The sequence below is a fragment of the Gobius niger genome (assembly GCF_951799975.1).
Source record: "Gobius niger genome assembly, chromosome: 2".
In the NCBI taxonomy this organism is placed as follows: domain Eukaryota; kingdom Metazoa; phylum Chordata; class Actinopteri; order Gobiiformes; family Gobiidae; genus Gobius; species Gobius niger.
Window position 1 is genome coordinate 21278099 of NC_136853.1, and position 18128 is coordinate 21296226.

At 41.3% G+C, this 18128-nt stretch overlaps 1 protein-coding gene across 1 annotated transcript in view; it reads right to left on the reverse strand.

The window, feature by feature from the left end:
- Positions 1–9585: 9585 nt before the first annotated feature.
- LOC306960013 (putative E3 ubiquitin-protein ligase HERC1) overlaps positions 9586–18128 on the reverse strand; it is a 30917-nt gene continuing 22374 nt past the window's right edge. The window contains exons 55-80 of the mRNA XM_079552272.1: positions 17966–18093; positions 17667–17891; positions 17461–17588; positions 17179–17378; positions 17003–17093; positions 16093–16221; positions 15908–16006; positions 15653–15826; positions 15291–15572; positions 15146–15211; positions 14960–15085; positions 14736–14874; positions 14354–14535; positions 14128–14283; positions 13843–13965; positions 13655–13757; positions 13409–13578; positions 13185–13323; positions 12934–13103; positions 12648–12817; positions 12393–12558; positions 12246–12322; positions 10792–11044; positions 10556–10708; positions 10146–10451; positions 9586–10023 (exon numbers count right to left, since the gene is read on the reverse strand). Coding sequence (XP_079408398.1) covers positions 9838–10023; positions 10146–10451; positions 10556–10708; positions 10792–11044; positions 12246–12322; positions 12393–12558; positions 12648–12817; positions 12934–13103; positions 13185–13323; positions 13409–13578; positions 13655–13757; positions 13843–13965; positions 14128–14283; positions 14354–14535; positions 14736–14874; positions 14960–15085; positions 15146–15211; positions 15291–15572; positions 15653–15826; positions 15908–16006; positions 16093–16221; positions 17003–17093; positions 17179–17378; positions 17461–17588; positions 17667–17891; positions 17966–18093 — 4141 coding nt within the window. The 3' untranslated portion in view covers positions 9586–9837. The remainder of the gene's footprint in view (positions 10024–10145; positions 10452–10555; positions 10709–10791; positions 11045–12245; positions 12323–12392; positions 12559–12647; positions 12818–12933; positions 13104–13184; positions 13324–13408; positions 13579–13654; positions 13758–13842; positions 13966–14127; positions 14284–14353; positions 14536–14735; positions 14875–14959; positions 15086–15145; positions 15212–15290; positions 15573–15652; positions 15827–15907; positions 16007–16092; positions 16222–17002; positions 17094–17178; positions 17379–17460; positions 17589–17666; positions 17892–17965; positions 18094–18128) is intronic.

An 18128-nucleotide genomic window follows, 5' to 3' on the forward strand; every position in this document is an offset into this window, starting at 1 on the left:
GCAAGATACTTTGTTTCTTCATGAGTATGTTATTATATGAAGTACTGGCTGCCCCCAACGACTTTGCTGACCACCATTAGCATCCAGAGGCTGTCCTCACCAGTGCACTAATTATCTGTGTAAACCAGGTCTAATCTGGGTCAGGGAGGCTGTCTTTACTGTTGGTGACAAGGAGGGCCTCGGGACAGCCTGGGCCACTGTATCCCGGGGCAGTACGTTCAAGTAAAAAACATCACCTCAGTAACAACAGAGACACTTGGAGCCTGTGGCAGGGAACACAGAACCTCACAGACTTTAGGCCCCGCCACAGACTCGTTTTGAGTTACTCCCCTGCGCCAAAATCAACACCCCTTCCAGGCAACCAGGTGCTGACCCTAAACCCAAGACAGTGTGAGAAGGTCCCTCAGCATGATCAAGGCAAAGCAGGTCCAGACTATTTACTGACATGCCGAGCTCTTGAACTCACTGATGTCGTCACAGATATTCAAAGCAACCACCGTCATCCTGGTCCCAAAGAGGTTACCCCTCCTGCTCGGACATAGACTATTCAACCGACTATTCAAAACAATTCCTCCCGCTACAAGAATAGTTTTTCCTCTCAGCCATCAGACTCATGAACACTAAAAAAACACCCGATCACTCTGTATCTAACTCATGAACACATAATAACCTGTTCCAGACATTTGCACGGCTCTACGACGATGCAGTGTCCACACTCATATCTGCTGCTAACGCTTAATGCATCTGTTCATCTGTAAATCCATTCAGTGTTAAATTGTTTTTTTATCATATTTATCTGAATCTGCTTTTATGTATACCCTTATAGTTTTAAAGTTTGTATAGTTTACTATTCATCTCTACCATAAGTTTTATGCTTGATATTGCATGTTTGCACCAAAAAAATAAAAAATCAGACAAAGGTAAAAAGTCTATTTTGATTCTGATTCTGATTCTGCCTTTCCCCTGTTCCCTCCTGGTTCGACTCCCAGCTCGTGCAGGTGCAGACTGTCGCAGTGTCCTTGGGCATGACACTTCACCCACCCACCTCAGAGGGGCCAATGGTGCCGTCTGCCCTGGGGCAGCTCTGGTTACGATAGCAGCTTACCTCCACCCAGTATGGGATGTATAATGACTATAGTGTAGCATTTTGAGAAAGCTGTGACACAGGCCTGTAAAGCATAATAAAAGTGCAAGCCATTGTTTATTATTATCATTAGGGAGCATCCTGACCAGCTGCATTACTGTGTGGTACTGCATTCTCCGGCGCATAGTGAGGGAAAACTGAGAAGATCATTGATGCGCCGCTCCTCTCCATTCAGGACTTACTCCAACCGTCTCACCAGGAAAGCTTTGAAACTGTGGGTGATTGGGAGTTAATTCAATTTGTACCAAGGGATTCAAAGTAATACAATTTGAATGTATCTGTGAATGAGTTGACAATAAAGCATTTTTGTGACACAACAACTAGAATGGCCGTTTTGTCTAGTTTAGACCTGGTTCAGACATGGTTTACAAAACTGTTTGTGTTGTCCCGATAAGGATTTATTTCTGTGCTTTACCTTTGAACTAATAATCCAGGAAGTGGCAGGAGGTTCTTGTGGTCAGCTCTGTGGAGTATGTAACACATGCGGCTCATGCACTGGACACTGAAACACAAGAATGCAACAGTCACATTTTGCTCCTAAAGCGTAAGAGGAGACATGTGTTGATATTATTATTCTGCTAAACATGGGCATAGGCTCTGCAGCTGGACAAGAGCATCCCAGTGCAAAGTGTTCTCATTGTAGTTGGCCATATGATTCATTTGGCTCTTAAGAAAGAAGCCAAAGATAAATCACAAACCACACCTAAAAATAATCCCACTGCTCTGGTGTCAGCACAAATACAGTGTATACAAGAAATAGCATGTAGGTCAGGTTAATAGAGATCCTATGGTGCATTCACAATACTTCTTTACTGTGCCGTTCAGAGTGGAGGAGAGGACCTAAGGTAACATGAAGCTCTGTGTCAAATGGGGCTGCCAAAAACAATGAAATATTATTCAGTGATATAGTTGTGGCTAAATTGTGTGGCCCTTTCTACACATAAATGAAAATTCTGAGCAAAATCCCACTTGGACACACGAGTGCTGCATGTAGGAATGATGGGATCACGTTTTTGGAGGTAAGTGAAAGGAATCTCTAGCACATAATACTAAAATTACTACATTTAATTCAGATTAATGTGTTCCCTTAACTCAATAAGCCGTTCAGCTGTTATTTTTCATTAATTCAGTGGTTAATGGTAACAGTGACTATGACCCTGATATACAATGTGCCTGATGCAGAGCTTTGTATTGGTGTATCATGTATTCAAACACACTTTTGCAATATTGCTCACACATACAGGCATAACAGTCTGGCCAAGTGCCTGCGACGCTGATGCTGCATAATAATGTGAAATTCAAAATCAGTTCAATCGCCAAAGAAATGTCAAATCCTACCAGTTTTTAACACAGCAATGGTTCTGTGCTGCTGAATATACCAGCCCCAAACAGGTCAAGGTCAAGGTCACATTTATTTATAAAGCACATTCACAAAACTGCCCCCAAAGTGCTGCACAGGTACAGAGTGCACAGTACTGGCTTTCATTAAACAAAACCACAACAAACACAACAATATATAAATAAGAAAAGTCTTTAACAGAGTTTTGAAGCTCTCAGTTGAAATGGCCTGTGTATCATTTAGAGGGAGAGACTCTTTATGAAGAATGTTTTTCACATTACCTTCAGTCGTAATAATGTTATGCCAAATTTCAGAATAGTGCACACACATTTTCAAATTGCTATATTAAATAAAGCTGCAAATAATTGTAGACATTATTTCTATAACATATGCTTGTGGTTTACTGTATGTTTCACGATCAGCTGTGAGACTGCAGTCGCCAAAACATTGTGGTATTTTATTGTGCCGGTCCCCTGTTTCAAATACATTTGTTTATATGGATCAAATAACCAACAAAAAAACACGGACGCACTCACACAATCTTGTACTTCTATCTTAGTGAGGACACTCATAGACTTAATGTATTACCCTAAACTTAATCTAAATCCAATTGTTACCCTATAGCCCTAAAACCACATCTTGACGTGAAGACCATCCACAATGTCCTCACTTTACAACAATGCCCTCACTCTGTTGGTTAAAAACTCAAACTGGTCCTCACAATGTTGTAAGTACAAGTACACACACACACACAAATAATCTAAACAAACTAAATGAACAGCACAGCAGCAGAAACATCTGTAAATAGGACTGCTCAGAGTACTCAGAGGATTATTAGAACCTTTTTACAAAACAATGCAGTATATATATTATTTGAATAATTATAATTTTAAAATAAAGCTAGTTGAGTAGTTTGCTTGTCAGGGACCATGTACAACTTATTTTATTTTTTACAAAAGAAAAGATGTACATAATATTAAAACAGACAGTTAAAAAAACATTACATAACTATCCATTCAACTATTATCAAGTATGTTCACTTTCTTGTAGTAGCCAGCAATTTCACAAAGTTAGTGTGTTCCTGACTGCATTGATTAGCATAATAATCACAATTGTATTTGAATTTCATTGAATTGCACAGCCTTGTCAGTAAAGCACAGTCCTAATCTGCCATACAGTATCATAGCGATGGGCTTCAGTATCCAGTTAGGACTAATAATCTTGATCAGTGAAAATAACAAGGGCAGATGGCACGTACCAGATGTTTGTTACTGAGAATACAAAGTCACCATTAGTAAATAAAATAACAGATAGATTCTGCTTTTTGGCTGTAATCCAGTAAACACTAATTTATTTGATAGCAGGGATGAGGCAAAGGCACTCTGTTTTTTTTGTGTGTGTTGCTTTTATGTAACCACTGCAGCTTGATAAAAGATTCTGGCCGGTCCGGTTTGTATCCTTGTCCAGATGTTGTTGTGTAACGGTTCATTGGAAAAGGACACTCTGTTGTTTGGTATTAGCTTGTGGAGCAGCTTTGGCCGTCTACGTCTGAGCCCATGGCCGTCTGTGAGGCCCAGGAGGTCACTGACAACAAACTGCCCGTAAACCAAAGCGTGATGGGGTACTATGTGATCATTGTTGCCGTACATTTGGAAAGGAACTCGGTCTGCACAATACGAGAAACACATTTAAAACTGGTCTGGAATATTGAAACGTCCACCTCTACATTATTATTGCAATATTAAAATTCAACTAAACTTGATATTCAAGACCAAAATCGTGCTTTTGCATATTTATCAGTCGTCATGCGTCATTGTTTTAAGCTGTGTTGGTAAGAAATGTGTAAATCTCATTCAGTGATTGTATATACTGTTGATATTGTGTCATCAATAATTAGGACCTACAGTATAATGTGCAAAGACGCAGTATCAAATAAAAACATGAATATTCTGCTGACAGTAGTGGTTAGAGATGGGCTGAATGAGTGAGGACAGTAGGACACGTGTATCAAACACTGAAAGCAACACTTCCACGAGCTGATGTGTCATTTAAAGAACAGTCACGTGACCCACACTCTCTCTGTCATTATGTATGTGTCCCACACTATGAGCTGTAGCGAGCAGTAAGGGGCGCCAGTACAATGGGATCAATATCAGACTCAGTTTGTCATTTGGATTCATCATAATATCAATCAATCCCTCAATGAAGTATCCAGGAAAACATGTCCAAATAAGCGTCGGCAGCAGGTGATGACGAGCATGTGGGTGTCCCTTGTCCTTACACTCTCAAAAGCCCAGTGGGAGAAAAAAGAAACCTCGGGGAGAACCACAGAGGGAGAGATCCACTCCCATGGACGGACAGGCTGTAGAGACTGAGGGCCGATGGGAGGCCCTCAGCTGACGGGCCAAGATTACAGAACATCCAGTCCTTGTTGGAGCTTCAGTTCTTCATATCCAGTCGCTGTACGCTGTACGCCCCCCCCCCCCCCCCCCCCCCCCCCAGTCAGAAAGCACAGGGTTCTGAGGGAGACCGTGGAGGTCGTTTATCTCAGTCCCCCATGTTAAAACCAGATCAAGGCTGTGTTTATGACAGTGAGAAGGTTCATTGTTTATTCACATTTGTGTAAAGTCAGCCCCATCCAGTAGGCACTAAATGCCTTGCTCAGACTATCACTGTTATTATGGAATTGTTCCAATCCAACTCTATACTGGCTAAAAAAAAAGAAAACTCTGTTAAAAAGTCACAATAGGGGCCAGGACGTCAATAAATGATAGCAAGAAGAAAAGCTTTTTGATTTCTCCAGTTGGAACAGACAAGAGACAGAGTTAGGCTTTCAAACGAGTTAAACTTTAGTCACTTTTGAGACTTAGAACAAGATTAGAGTGTGATATCATTGCAACGGCCTGTGGTTCGAGCAACCTGAAAATTGACATAACCAGGAGGGGTAAAGTCATCAAGCCTAACATAGTCATCCTGTTAAAGCCTTGTTTCAGTTAGTACAAGAAGGTCAATGTTATTATCGCAAATAAAGTCATTTACCACAAAGCGCCTTGATGAGATTGATCTAATGTTTAACAACGCACAAGTTATGTGCTTTGTACTTTCATTATTGTTACACTTGGGTATACTTGGGTACTAGTTATTTGGTGGCACGCAGGCATTTGTTTTGTTAGCTTTCAACATTTTAGTGCTTGGTACTGTCAGTTTGGGGCGCGACTATATGATTATTATATATTCTGTGATAAAAGAGCTGTGCCATAGGCTGTACATGCCATCCCTGCACATGAGCTTGGGCTTTACCCAAAAACTGTTCCAGTTATTCACATGTCCAACATCATTTTGCTCACAATCTAGACCAGTGGCTCTCAACCCGGGGGCCAAATTTAGGGGGTTGCCAGATCTTGTAGATAAATAAAAACATATTTTTATTTTATATTTTATTGTAGCACATGTGTGCCATTATTTGTTTTTTAAGAATGATATAGGCTAATGTTCTTATTTCTCACGGTATGACGCGGGTGGGGGTCACTGTTGGGGGTCTCGGCTCCTAATGGTTGAGAACCACTGATCTAGACAACCAGTTCAATGATGAATGCCTGCTGTACCAAACTGGCAAATTTTGTAGGTGATAAACTACCAGATTTGGTGAACGTGGTAGAACTACATTGATATTACAGAGACGATGACCTTTGCACTGACATCAGTCTGGGACCGCGCCCGCTTGGATCTTTGGGGGAAGAGGTCGCACGTTTGGATGAAGAACCACAAATCCACTCAATGTTAAGTTTTGAAAATAGTTATGTTCGTGTTGCCTCGTTCACCTGTTGCCAGTGTTGCCAGAACCAACTTTGGTTCTGCCCGAACGGTGAAGGCGGGAGTGGTTCTTCTCGTGTGTTTGTAAACTCACAAATACCGCGAGAATTCTGGCAAGGTAAAGATTTGGTAGCTGTACAAAATAAATACACAGTAATACATAATATCACTGTGTATTTGTTTTGTATTTGATTAATATTCCACAGCTTTATTGCCTTCATTTTGAGATCGCTGATTCACTTTGTTGTTGGCCTTTATCATCTAGTTAGTGAATAATCATCTCAGCGAGGCAAACACGCTCATTCATGACATTCTGCTACACGTTTCTTTACAGATCATTCAGTCTTTGTTGAGGTCACATTCTTTTAGTTTGACTGCGGTAATACATTTTCCACCACCAGGGGCGTCTATACGATGTGTCCAACGAGCCCTGTGTGACACAACCATGGAAGTGCGTCACACACACACCTTGAGGCTTCATCTGCCCACTTGTTATAGCTCTGTCATAGCAGTTACTAATAAATAAATGAATACATTGATCCTGGGCACTGTAACTCTGGTTGGGATGCTTTAAAGAACATGCAGTACTAATGAAGTCTGTGTAAAACAAATCTCTAATCAGATGTGCCTTGACCTGGTCTCCTTCCTGTGCGCTCTTGGCACAAGATGCGAGTTGGCAGCTGAGACAGTGTCACCTGACTCACTGAAACCAAACCAGAGCTTTAGGTGTCTGTGAGCCGTCAGGGGTGTAGACCAGAGTAACTGGAGAGGACACCGTTTGGGCAGACACTGGGTCATCTGCCATTTAAAATCGCATTATTACAGAGGATTTCATGTAGATATTTGGTGCTTAATGCATTTAATCTTTGCCATCAACTATTTTATGAGGTGGTACTTGTGTAAAAGTAAAAAACAACAAAAAACAACAATGAAGCAATAAATCCCGACTTCCTCTTTGGGAACCACTTAATCTATAACTGACACTGAATAACACAGACAGTTTGACTAAAGTAATGGAAACATATTTTAATATAATAAGGCCGACTTTTTTGCCGACTAATACAGAAATTCTTCTCTATATTAAGTTTTCCAAAGCGGCACTTAGGCCTATAGATAAAATCAATTCTTTCTGATTATAAAATGTTTGTATCCAGATAATGAGATACGGTCTATTTACTTGAGAGAAGAGAATTCAATGCAGGTTTGCTTGTAATTCTGATTACTTTTACGTAATGTCCACCACCCTGGAATTTTTTTTTTTTTTTGAGAAGTACAACTTTCACTAGCCTAAGTAAGACAGTAAAATTCCCATGGCATTGGTGGAAATGTATTACCGCAGTCAAACTAAAAAAACCTGACCTCAACAAAGACTGATCTCATTTATTACAGTTTCCTTGACTGAATGTAAGTGATTTGTGAGTCGTTTTAGTTTATTGTGGTATTTTATTAATGTATCTTTGTTGTTCTTCATTTTTTAAAATATATTATTTTATACTCAAACTAAATGGATCAATTTTATATCTATTGATATGTGGAGGCGTAATCATAAGCCCATTTGGGTTTTCTTTCTCTTCCTGCACTTTTATTCTTTTATCTTAATGTTATAAAGGATTGTTTGCTATCATGTGCAAAAACGAATAAATAAATAAATAGCATCCATCTGAAGGTTGCACCACACTTGTGTGAATCCAGTGATGTAGGCTGTGAAACCCTTTGTGAACGCAATGGAATTTAACAACATAACGTATTGTACGCAGCAGTTTGTGTACAAGTACTAGACGTAATGGAATTCAGAAAACGCATCTAGTAACTGTATTCTGGTAAAGTTGCTCGTTCATTTGAGGGTATTTAGAATAGACCGTCCATCCAGCAGTCTCAGCAGAGATACCCAGACTTCCCGATCCACGCACACCTCCTCCAGCTGTTCTGGGTGGACCCCGAGGCGACACCAGGCCAGCTCGGAGACATAGTCCCACCAGCGTGTCCTGGGTTCTTCCACGAGGCCTTGTCCCACTAGGACATGCCTGGAACACCTCCCACAGGAGGCGACCAGGAGGCATCCGGAACAGATGCCCGAGCCACCTCAGCTGGCTCCTTTCAACGTGAAGGAGCAGCGACTCTACTCCGAGCTCCTCCCGGGTAACTGAGCTCCTCACCCGATCTCGGAGGGTGCGCCCAGCCACCCTGCGAAGGAAGCTCATTTCGGCCGCTTGTATTCGCGATCATGTCCTTTCGGTCACAACCAAAATCTCATGATTTAAAATAGTTTCTTTCCTAATATCAAAGGAATACCTCACAGAACTCAGAGAAGATCAAAACAGCCGGGGAAACGTTCAGCTCTACGTCATTCTGTGGGGGCATTTGCAAAATGCTTCTTTTACATTCCTAATGAAAGCAACAGCTGGTGTAGCAAGTCTAGCGGCACGTTTTTAATCATGCACCGCTTTTATGAATTATGATCATGCAAATCAACATGAAAGTCTTCCAAGTATTCAGAATACAGTACTATGATTGGACAAAAAAATACACTTTAAGGCAAGTATTCAGTATTCAGTAACTAAATACAATTTCAAAGTATTCTCCCCAACACTGGATGTGCAGTGACGGAGCTCAGTGCTTCACAGGGTCCCAGCTGTATGCAGTGTTGATGAGAATACTTTGAAATTGTATTTAGTTACAAAATACTTGGCTTAAAATGTATTTGGAAACATATTCCGTTACTTTGTCCAATCAGAGTACTGTATTCTGAATACTTAGAAGACTTTCACATTGATTTACATAATATTCATGATTAAAAACATGCAGCTACACTTGTTAGATCGACTTATTTGCCACTAATTCAGGATGCATGAAAGCACTTTGTAAATGCCCACAGCCCAAAAAACATAGAGCTATGAAAATACTTAAATGAATGAATATGAAACTGAAATCTAATTATTAACCGCAATGCATCCCTCAGATATGAGGAAAGTAACTGTATTCTAAATACCCTCAAATGAGAGAGCAACTTTACCAAGAATACATTTCATGTATTCAGTTACTCCCAACACTGGCTGCATGTGACCTCTGCTTATTTAGGCCGGTTGGTCTCTTTGCCATGGATGCCAAATAACATCACTGCCCTCATGTGGTCATCATGGGACATGTAAGTGAGAAACATTGAAAAACACTGAAGGTGATTTCATTCATTGCTTCATTTGTTTTTTCCTGACAACAAAACTAGCACTTAACTCTTTAGTAATGCCCAAATTAATTATTTTTTCTAAAGTTTATTTTCATTTAAGCTCTTAGACAAATTCAGTTAAATATTTTCAATAAATAACAGGCACATTTACAGTTTTCTATTAACAAAAATCATTATCCATGTAATTAAGGACATGATTTGCAATAATTGCACTGAAAACAAATCAAAACAGCACATGGATTTAGACATTTATAAATAGTTTACTACTGTATCGTTTCTATAAAACTTAACGTCAAGGCTTCTAATGCATGGCATCAGAGAAATACATTCATAACTCCATTATGTGGGAGAGCTGCATCAGTCTTCAGTGTCAGAGCTGTCCATGGGATCTGTGTTGTGTGTCAGCATGTAATTGTCCATGTCAATCGAAGGACAGTTGTGGATTGAGTAACGTAAACGCTCTGCAAGGATGGCTTGACTTGTATACGGGGGAAGGCGAAGAAGGAAGAAGCAAGTCTGTGCCGTAGGCAAACCATTGACAGGCTGAGGGGAAAAAACAAAATATATAAAGTCAACATGTGCATATATTAAATATAGTAAAATCATTAACTGCACACAGACTTTTGCCACATCAACAGAATATGACTAAGGATGTGCATCCTTACCCTGTCGACCTTTATAATCTGAAATTTCTGGCTTATATCTGCTGGGTTGGAGGGCAACCTGGACCGTCCAGACACAAAACGCAAAAAAAGAACTCGCTCTTCATTGGTAAACTCCTCCAAGCTCTGCCAAAACCAGCCAATCAACTGCTGGCTCTCTGAGATGTCACGGTAACGCACCAACTTCTTCAGCATCTCTACAGAGACCTCAGGGAGGCCACACACCAGCTGCTCCAGCTGCTCTGCTGTTAGCAGGGAGAGGAGGGGCACTGGGATGATCGTGGACATGCCCTCTCTGACGGCTGCCGACTGGACACAACAAACCCATGTCCACAAGTTAGATACATACTCATTTAGAAACATAAACGATGCACAACAACAGGTTATAGGCAGCCAACCCTCCTGATCCTTACCTGAGAATCCATTTCATGCAGTCGGTAGAACATGGCTCGCTCTACATATTCAGTCCTGTTGGCAAAGTTCAATGAAATGTTTTGACCACCAGGGACAATAGGGACAAGTCTTCCATCAGCGCTGTGAGCCACAAATGAGTCCAGTGTGATCATCTTAAATGACAAAGAAATGTTATGTGAAATAAAACAGTGGAAGAGGTTAAAACATTAAAACATGATTTTGAATGGCAATTCACCACTTGGAAATTCTCCTCTGTGATCCCACTATTCTCAAGACGGAGAATACCCTGCAGACTACGAAAGGTCAGCAGATCCACCTCTTCAAGATCGCTTTCCATCAGTGGCATCGAACAGAGCTGTTTCCACACCCAGGGTGCCAAATGTAGTTCCAGTGGTTTCTTTGTGCGTATGGCTACAGCCATGAGAATGCCCAAGAATCTGAACTGAATCATGTGATCGTCAGACAGAGCCGCCGGGTTTAACAGAAACCTTGGATAAAAGAAATACCATATTAATGTTCACAACAGAAGTATTCATGAATTGTATCTTGTCGAGGCAAACAATAAACTGATGGGAGAAACCTCCATGGCGCTGAGGTTAAAGGGACTAAACCTAATTTTGAACCTTTTTAGTCAATATGTGACGAAATGGGTATTTTTACTGTCAAAGTAAACCCCTTTATGTCACATATTGACTATTTGGGTTGACCATGCAAAACAACAACTAATCCTACTCGGGTGCAAACTTCAATCCGACTGACTTTTTTCCACAAATGACTTTTACAACACACTTTAATGAAGCAAAAGTAATTTTACCCTACAAAAAGAAAAAAATGTCAGGTATAACTCCTTTAAGGCCCCTTTTGGGTTAAACAGAATCCTTCGTCCATGGAAATAATTGGACAGAAATCGTCTGAGAACGTCTAATTTACATCTGAATCTATTTGTAAAGTATGAAAATGAATTATGGTAAATGGTAAATGGTCTCAACTTATATAGCGCTTTTCCACCTACATTAGGCACTCAAAGCGCTTTACAGCAAGGATCCACTCACCCATTCATACTCTCATTCATACACCAATGTACGCAGACACTGGGGGCAATGTGGGTGAAGTGTCTTGCCCAAGGACACAACGACAATGTGCACTTTCAGGAGGTGAGATTCGAACCCCCGACCTTCCGATCATGAGACGACCCTCTCTACCATCTGTGCCACTGTCGCCCCTATTATCTGAAGCAACAGATTCCCTTCCATCCGAGAGGAAACGTAAAGCTTTTTTACTGACCAGGTGAACCTCACTGTGATCATTACATGCCAGTACAATTTTGCTTGTGTAACTTTTTCTTTTGTTGATTTATATTGGAATTATATCTACAGCTTTAATTCTGTGCATTTATATTACTGAATGAGAAAAGACTATGTGCAGCACTATATTCCAGTAGACTGCACAGTGTGTTTGAGCACAGAGCTGCATTACAAAAGCAAATCACTGAATCACAATCTATCAGTGTTCTCAGGTTTGGGAATGCTCTTCTTCTTCTTTGGGCGAGTTCCCGCAGTCTAGGTGCCTCATGGCAAGTGCTGCCTCTCTAGGTGAAGTCCGACAACTCAAACAGAATGACTCAACAGAGTCAAACCACTTATACCAACCATCTTGTCACATCATCATGCTGCCCAGGCCAATATGTACCTGTCAGTGTTGCTGCCAACATCAGCAAAGGAATTCGGAGTGTTAATGAGAAGATCCACCACATTGGATTGCAGCTCCTATTGGAAAGAAATAATACAGCCGTTAAGAGTGACTGTTTGGCTCCATGTCTGGATTTCTCAGGCTCACCTGGCACATCTCTGTAATTGTGTCATCAAACACGCCTCCAGCATCATCAGCGCCTTCTCCAACCAGCTTGACCTTCCAGGCTCGTGACGGCAACCGCAGCTCTAAGGGGTTCAGATTGACCACCTGTTTGGCGATCTGTACAAAGATGGGCTTGCTTGATCTCCCTCTATGGATATGTAACATATGAAAACAAATAGTTACAACTGCTGGAAACTCAAATGAAACTTCTGACCAAATACATCTGACTTCATTTACCTGGTTGAAATGCGTTTCACAGTGATTTGTGGCCCATATGTTTTACCCTGGGTCATTGTGCGGCCAATACAGCGAACCAGAGGCAAAGTGTTGACCTTGGGTGACAGGAGTCCTCGAAGCTCACCTCGGATGATGGCATTTGTCCCTGAACTGTAGCGTGACGTAGACACCTGGATAAGGAGTAATCATGACGGCATGAATATAAATACACTTCAAATGTTTTCAAAAAACATATTTTACGTTATAGTTTCAGTAAAAAACAAATCGAAATAAATGTTTAGACTACCAGATTCTTGGTGTCCAGACTGAGTAGTCTCCATGACTTGTACATGAGGTCAGAGAAGTGGTAGAGCACAATAAGGCGCACGCCAAGTAATCTTGGGGAACATTCCCTCAGGGTGTTGAACTGAGGTGGAATTGACTGGGGCAGACCCAGCTGAAATCCAGCAGAACCACCTGAAGACCATACCACAGTTGACGTCACTGCATTTTGAAAACACTGATCAAAAATACACTACTTTTGTAAGTTATCTGCACCTGAGTTTTTTGCTGAGGTAGAAGGTGTTGTCCATGCCGCACTGTGGCAGCGGCCAGCAGAGATCTGACAAATCTTTTTGTCATGGAGAACTGTTATGAGGGTGGGTTCCTTCACTGGGTTGGAGTGACCAAGACCGAGCTAGAGAATCATTCAGAGTCATTTTTGTATCTTTGGTTGTGTATCTAATCTTTTTATTTTGGATGTAAAGTATTTTTGTATGTACCTGTCCTTCACTGTTGCAGCCCCATGCATAGACATCTCCTGTGGAGGACAGAGCTAGAGTATGTTCACAGCCAACAGCAATCTCTTCAATGAAGATTCCTTCAAAAGCTGGTACTATCTGAGGATTGGACTTATTCTTAAGCATGGAGTCTGGCAAGCCAATCATACGCTCTGGGAGAACAACAACAAATTAATAACTGCTCGACATACATATTCTCCATGCATCTTGTTCATCCGAATGCTTTACCTTGTCCAAATGCGTACACATTCCCATCATAGGATAAAGCTACAGAAAACTGAGTTCCACAATCAACTTTCTTAATTCCAATGTTGCACAGCTGCTCCACTTTCTTAAAAGGCAGAAGTTGAAGATTTTAAAGTAATTGTATATAAAAAAAAAAGAAAAAAGTTAAAAGTACACTGCATCATTCTTACTTGTGGGTAATACTTTGCAGACGAACAACCGGTCCCTAGTTTTCCATAGTCACCGTCTCCAAATGCCCACACGACCATGCCATCGAGTGAAACTACCAGAGTGTGATTGAGGCCACACGAAACCTTAAATAAACAGAACATTTAGGAATTACCCTTAAAATTATTTACATAATAATAATGTATATTATTTATATTATATACATTCATATATATTCATATAATTTATTAATAATAATGATAATAATGTTACAAACATTCTTAAAGAAATGATCCTAATCGTCTCACCTGACCCACGTGATAGCCTTCAAGTGTAGCCACTCTTTCCGGAAGCATTTTATTAGATGTCGATCTTAGACCAAGACGTCCTGATTCCCCGCTGCCAAAAGTAAACAGTTTCCCATCTGCAGTTACCACAGCAGAGTGCCTGAAGCCACAGGCAAGCTTGAAACAAGAAAATAAGTTAATAGCATAAAATGTGCTTTAAAACGCAGACCACAGAGTTCTCCTTTACCTGGATGACCTCTTCCCCATGTAATGCCTCAATCTGTTTGGGTCTTCTCTGCCTTTCATTGTTTCCATGGCCCAGTTTTCCAAAATCTCCATCTCCCCAACTAAAAACCTCTCCAGACTCAGTCAGGGCCATAGAGTGTCCGTCAGAACCACATGATGTCGCCAGCTGAGTCACCACATAGCCTGTCAAAAAGCACATCAAAACGTCTGAGCAAGATGGTTTCATTGCAATGAATGTTTCCCCCATATATTCTTTAAAAAATGTTATGTTTCTATCCCATCACATCAATATAGTGAAATATTCACACAGTGCATGGTATGGAAGATCACTGTACCATCATGTTATACAGTACTACCAACAAAGACATCAGTGAATTGTGTACCTTGAAATGCTGAGATAATAGTGGGGACATAGAGGTCATCAGAATTACCCTGCCCCAATCTGCCATATTGTCCTTCCCCCACAGCCAGGACAGTCCCATTAGACTGGACCAGGAAAGTACAGTTCTGACCACAAACAACCTGCCGTAACAAAGGGGAAAACAGCCACATAAACCCACATTTACATAACTGCACTCAGGAACATCTGACTGTACGACACCGTTACCTGCTGTGTCTGAGAGAGAGACTGTGCTAACGTGGGAATGATCAGGTTTGATCCGGTTCCTGCCAGCTGACCATATCGCCCATTTCCCCACAGGTAAACGTCACTCTTCCCACCTTGTTGCCAATCCTAATATAAAGGATTGTATGAATATAATCACATTTACTTTTCATAGACTGTTATCGGTACCTCTGGTCTAGTGGTGGCCCAAGACATCAACTGCTCATCCATTTTGAAGCTCCATTTTCTATTATCCTGTCAAATATATTAAAATGATTTCAATGTATAATAAAGTATTTATGAGCTTTGTGAAAACCAGCCCAAAACAACTCACCAGAGCTACTGCAGTTTCAGTGTCAATAATGTCCTCGAACTCAAGCATAAATGATTCTGGAAAGGCTGTGCTACTGGCGATGGCTTCAGCGCTGCGCACAGTGGTGGCGTAGGTGGCGAGCCAGCTCCATTCAAAGGGACATGAGTGAGAGTCAGGAGATCTGTGATGAGGAGGTGAAATGCAATGGCACAGGTGCCTTTCTAAAGACAAACCAACAGCTACAGAGGCCAAAGTTTGAAGAAAGCCACTATGAACAAGCTGGTCACCAGAAGTCACATGGATCTGAAACAGGGGACATACAAATCAATGATTATCATCATTATCTTTCAGGGCTAAATACTATGTAGATAAGTGCCCTGTACCTTCTCATAATTGTATTGTTCCTGGAGCAGCAAAGGAAGCCTTTCCAGAAGCACAGCCAGGCACGGTGCCCTGTTTAAGCCAAAAATATTCTGGCCTCTAAGGGCCATTCGGCATGAAGCGAGCACGTGGTTCTGGTGAATCCATTCAGAGGTGCAACTAATCAATAACACATCCTACAGGGGAAAATAATGTTTATTTGCTATTATGATTATGATTACGATTATTATTATGATTATTATTAAAATACTTCATACCTTTGACCTTCCAAAACACACTGTAACCCCCACGTTGGGGATCCAGACAGTGTTGACAACTGATCCCAAACCTGTCGTAGTTTGTAAGACTGAGCCATCCTGACAAAAAAGATGCATTTTTAAAAACTCCTTTTAGTGCACAGAGGCAAACTAATGCATTTGCTATTATGTATTTGCCTGCTTACTTGTAACGACCAAATGTTTAGCAGGCCTCCGATCCCCCCTGAAACCAGAGCCAGTCCACTTGGGCAAAAGGAAAGCGACTTCACTGCTGTAATGTGGCCATGAAGTACAAATACACAAACTGCACTGTCCTGTTGGGAAAAATAACTGTATTAACAAATACATATTTGGTTCTTTTGCCAGTTTTCTCATTTTTACTACATTTACTTGAATTTTAGCAAATTGTCTTCAGTATGATCAGAAGAAAAACAAAATCAGTCTAAACTGATTCTACTCATCAAGCAAATGTAGAAATGTACAGTCTTTGCAATCAACTTGGAAAAGGCTGCAGTGCTATTGGTAGATCCCGAGCTACTGGTTGATAATTCCCAGATCACACAATAAAAGCTGTATATCATCTGCTCTAAATCTCAACAGCTACAAGCATATGACAGAAAACAAAGGAAAGCAGACTCAGCATATCTCTGAACCAAACCAGGCTGATTCATACAAGTCGCTTGTCCCAAGTGTAGAGGCCATTGTACGCTCTTTGGAGCTGGAAGACGCTTTTCTCTTGTGGACCCCGTCCAGATCATTTTATTGGCTCGACAATGATCTGGACTGACTCTGTGCAACCGGCTCTCCTGGAGTGGACAGGGTTATCTCCATATCCATTCCACAGTCCATATTCTACTTAATGAAGGACAGCTTCATCGTACAGGCTATCAGGAAGCTGAACTCTCCCCTTCCCGCCCGATTCTGCCCCCCCATTGTGCATGTATACATGCGTTTGATATTGCTCTGTTAACATTGTCTTTTCACACCAATGGATTGAGAGAAACAAAATTGTCAAGTAATCTAGTAAAATTGACAATAAAGCCGGTTACACACAAGAAACTAAGTGAAAAGTGATGATATCTACAGGGAACTGACCTTGGCAGTGCTGTTGTCGTGACTGGAGAGGTGGATTGACTGGTTTGGCTGAGGCAATGTCCAGACAAACACAGATCCATTCTGACAACCACTAAAAATATTTACATACATAGTTTAACGTTTATATTTAACAATTAAAACATGGATATTCAAAAGAAAAGTAATGGTTCACTCACACGGCCATCATGAGCCTGGGATCAGGTCCTTGGCCTGGGAGGGAGCACCACTCAGCGATGTTAACAATTCCAGTGTGCATTAGAGAGTGCAGGATGACCCATGTTCCGCCACACTGTCCCACAAGCCGAACAAGCTCAGACCGGCTTTGACACAGAAGCAGTTGTCCAGTGGGATCCCATTTAAGGGACATTAAACCCTCCTGCACAGTTTTAAAAGACTATTTAGATTAAGAATTAAAACAGCACATTACTCGAAGCATAAAGTAGAATTAGCTCACTAACCGAGTAAACAGTCAACACATCAGGGTGCTGATCTTTCTCACTGTCAATTGAGCTCAAAAGAATCTTTCCATCAGTATATCCTGCAGCAAACGGTCGATCCTCACTATGCCAGGCTGCACACTGGGGAGCTGACAAGAGTTCGAATAACAAGTTACTTATTTTGAATATAAGTGTGTGCAACTTTCAAAATAGACCCTTCCTCGCACCTTCCTTCCTGTAACAGTGGGTAAGTTCAGTGCTTCTCACATGCAAATTTATTTCCTGCATTGTGACCTGCATCCAGCAGAGTGAACCATCAAGTCGTCCAACTAAAAGATTGGCAGCAGGTTTGTTGTTGCAACCTGGCTGGTCAAGAACCCAGACGCTGAAGGATTGTGCCCAACAAAGAGCTGTGACCCGAGACAACTGGGCTTCCACGTGACAGTGAGAGCCTGTAGAGCCACAAACAAAGATCAGGCTGTGTGGATTATACTGCTAAAGCTTTTCAACATGAACACTACTTTACCTCTTATGTACATGATACTTATTAGTTTGTTCTCTGGAGTAGCCAGAAAATGTCCTCCAGCACTCCAATAGACAGGAGCCATGTGATGGCATCTTCCAGGTCTCTCTGTACTTGACCAGTCAGTCCTGCTGTAAAAATCAAACAAAGTTAGGTCACATGCCCC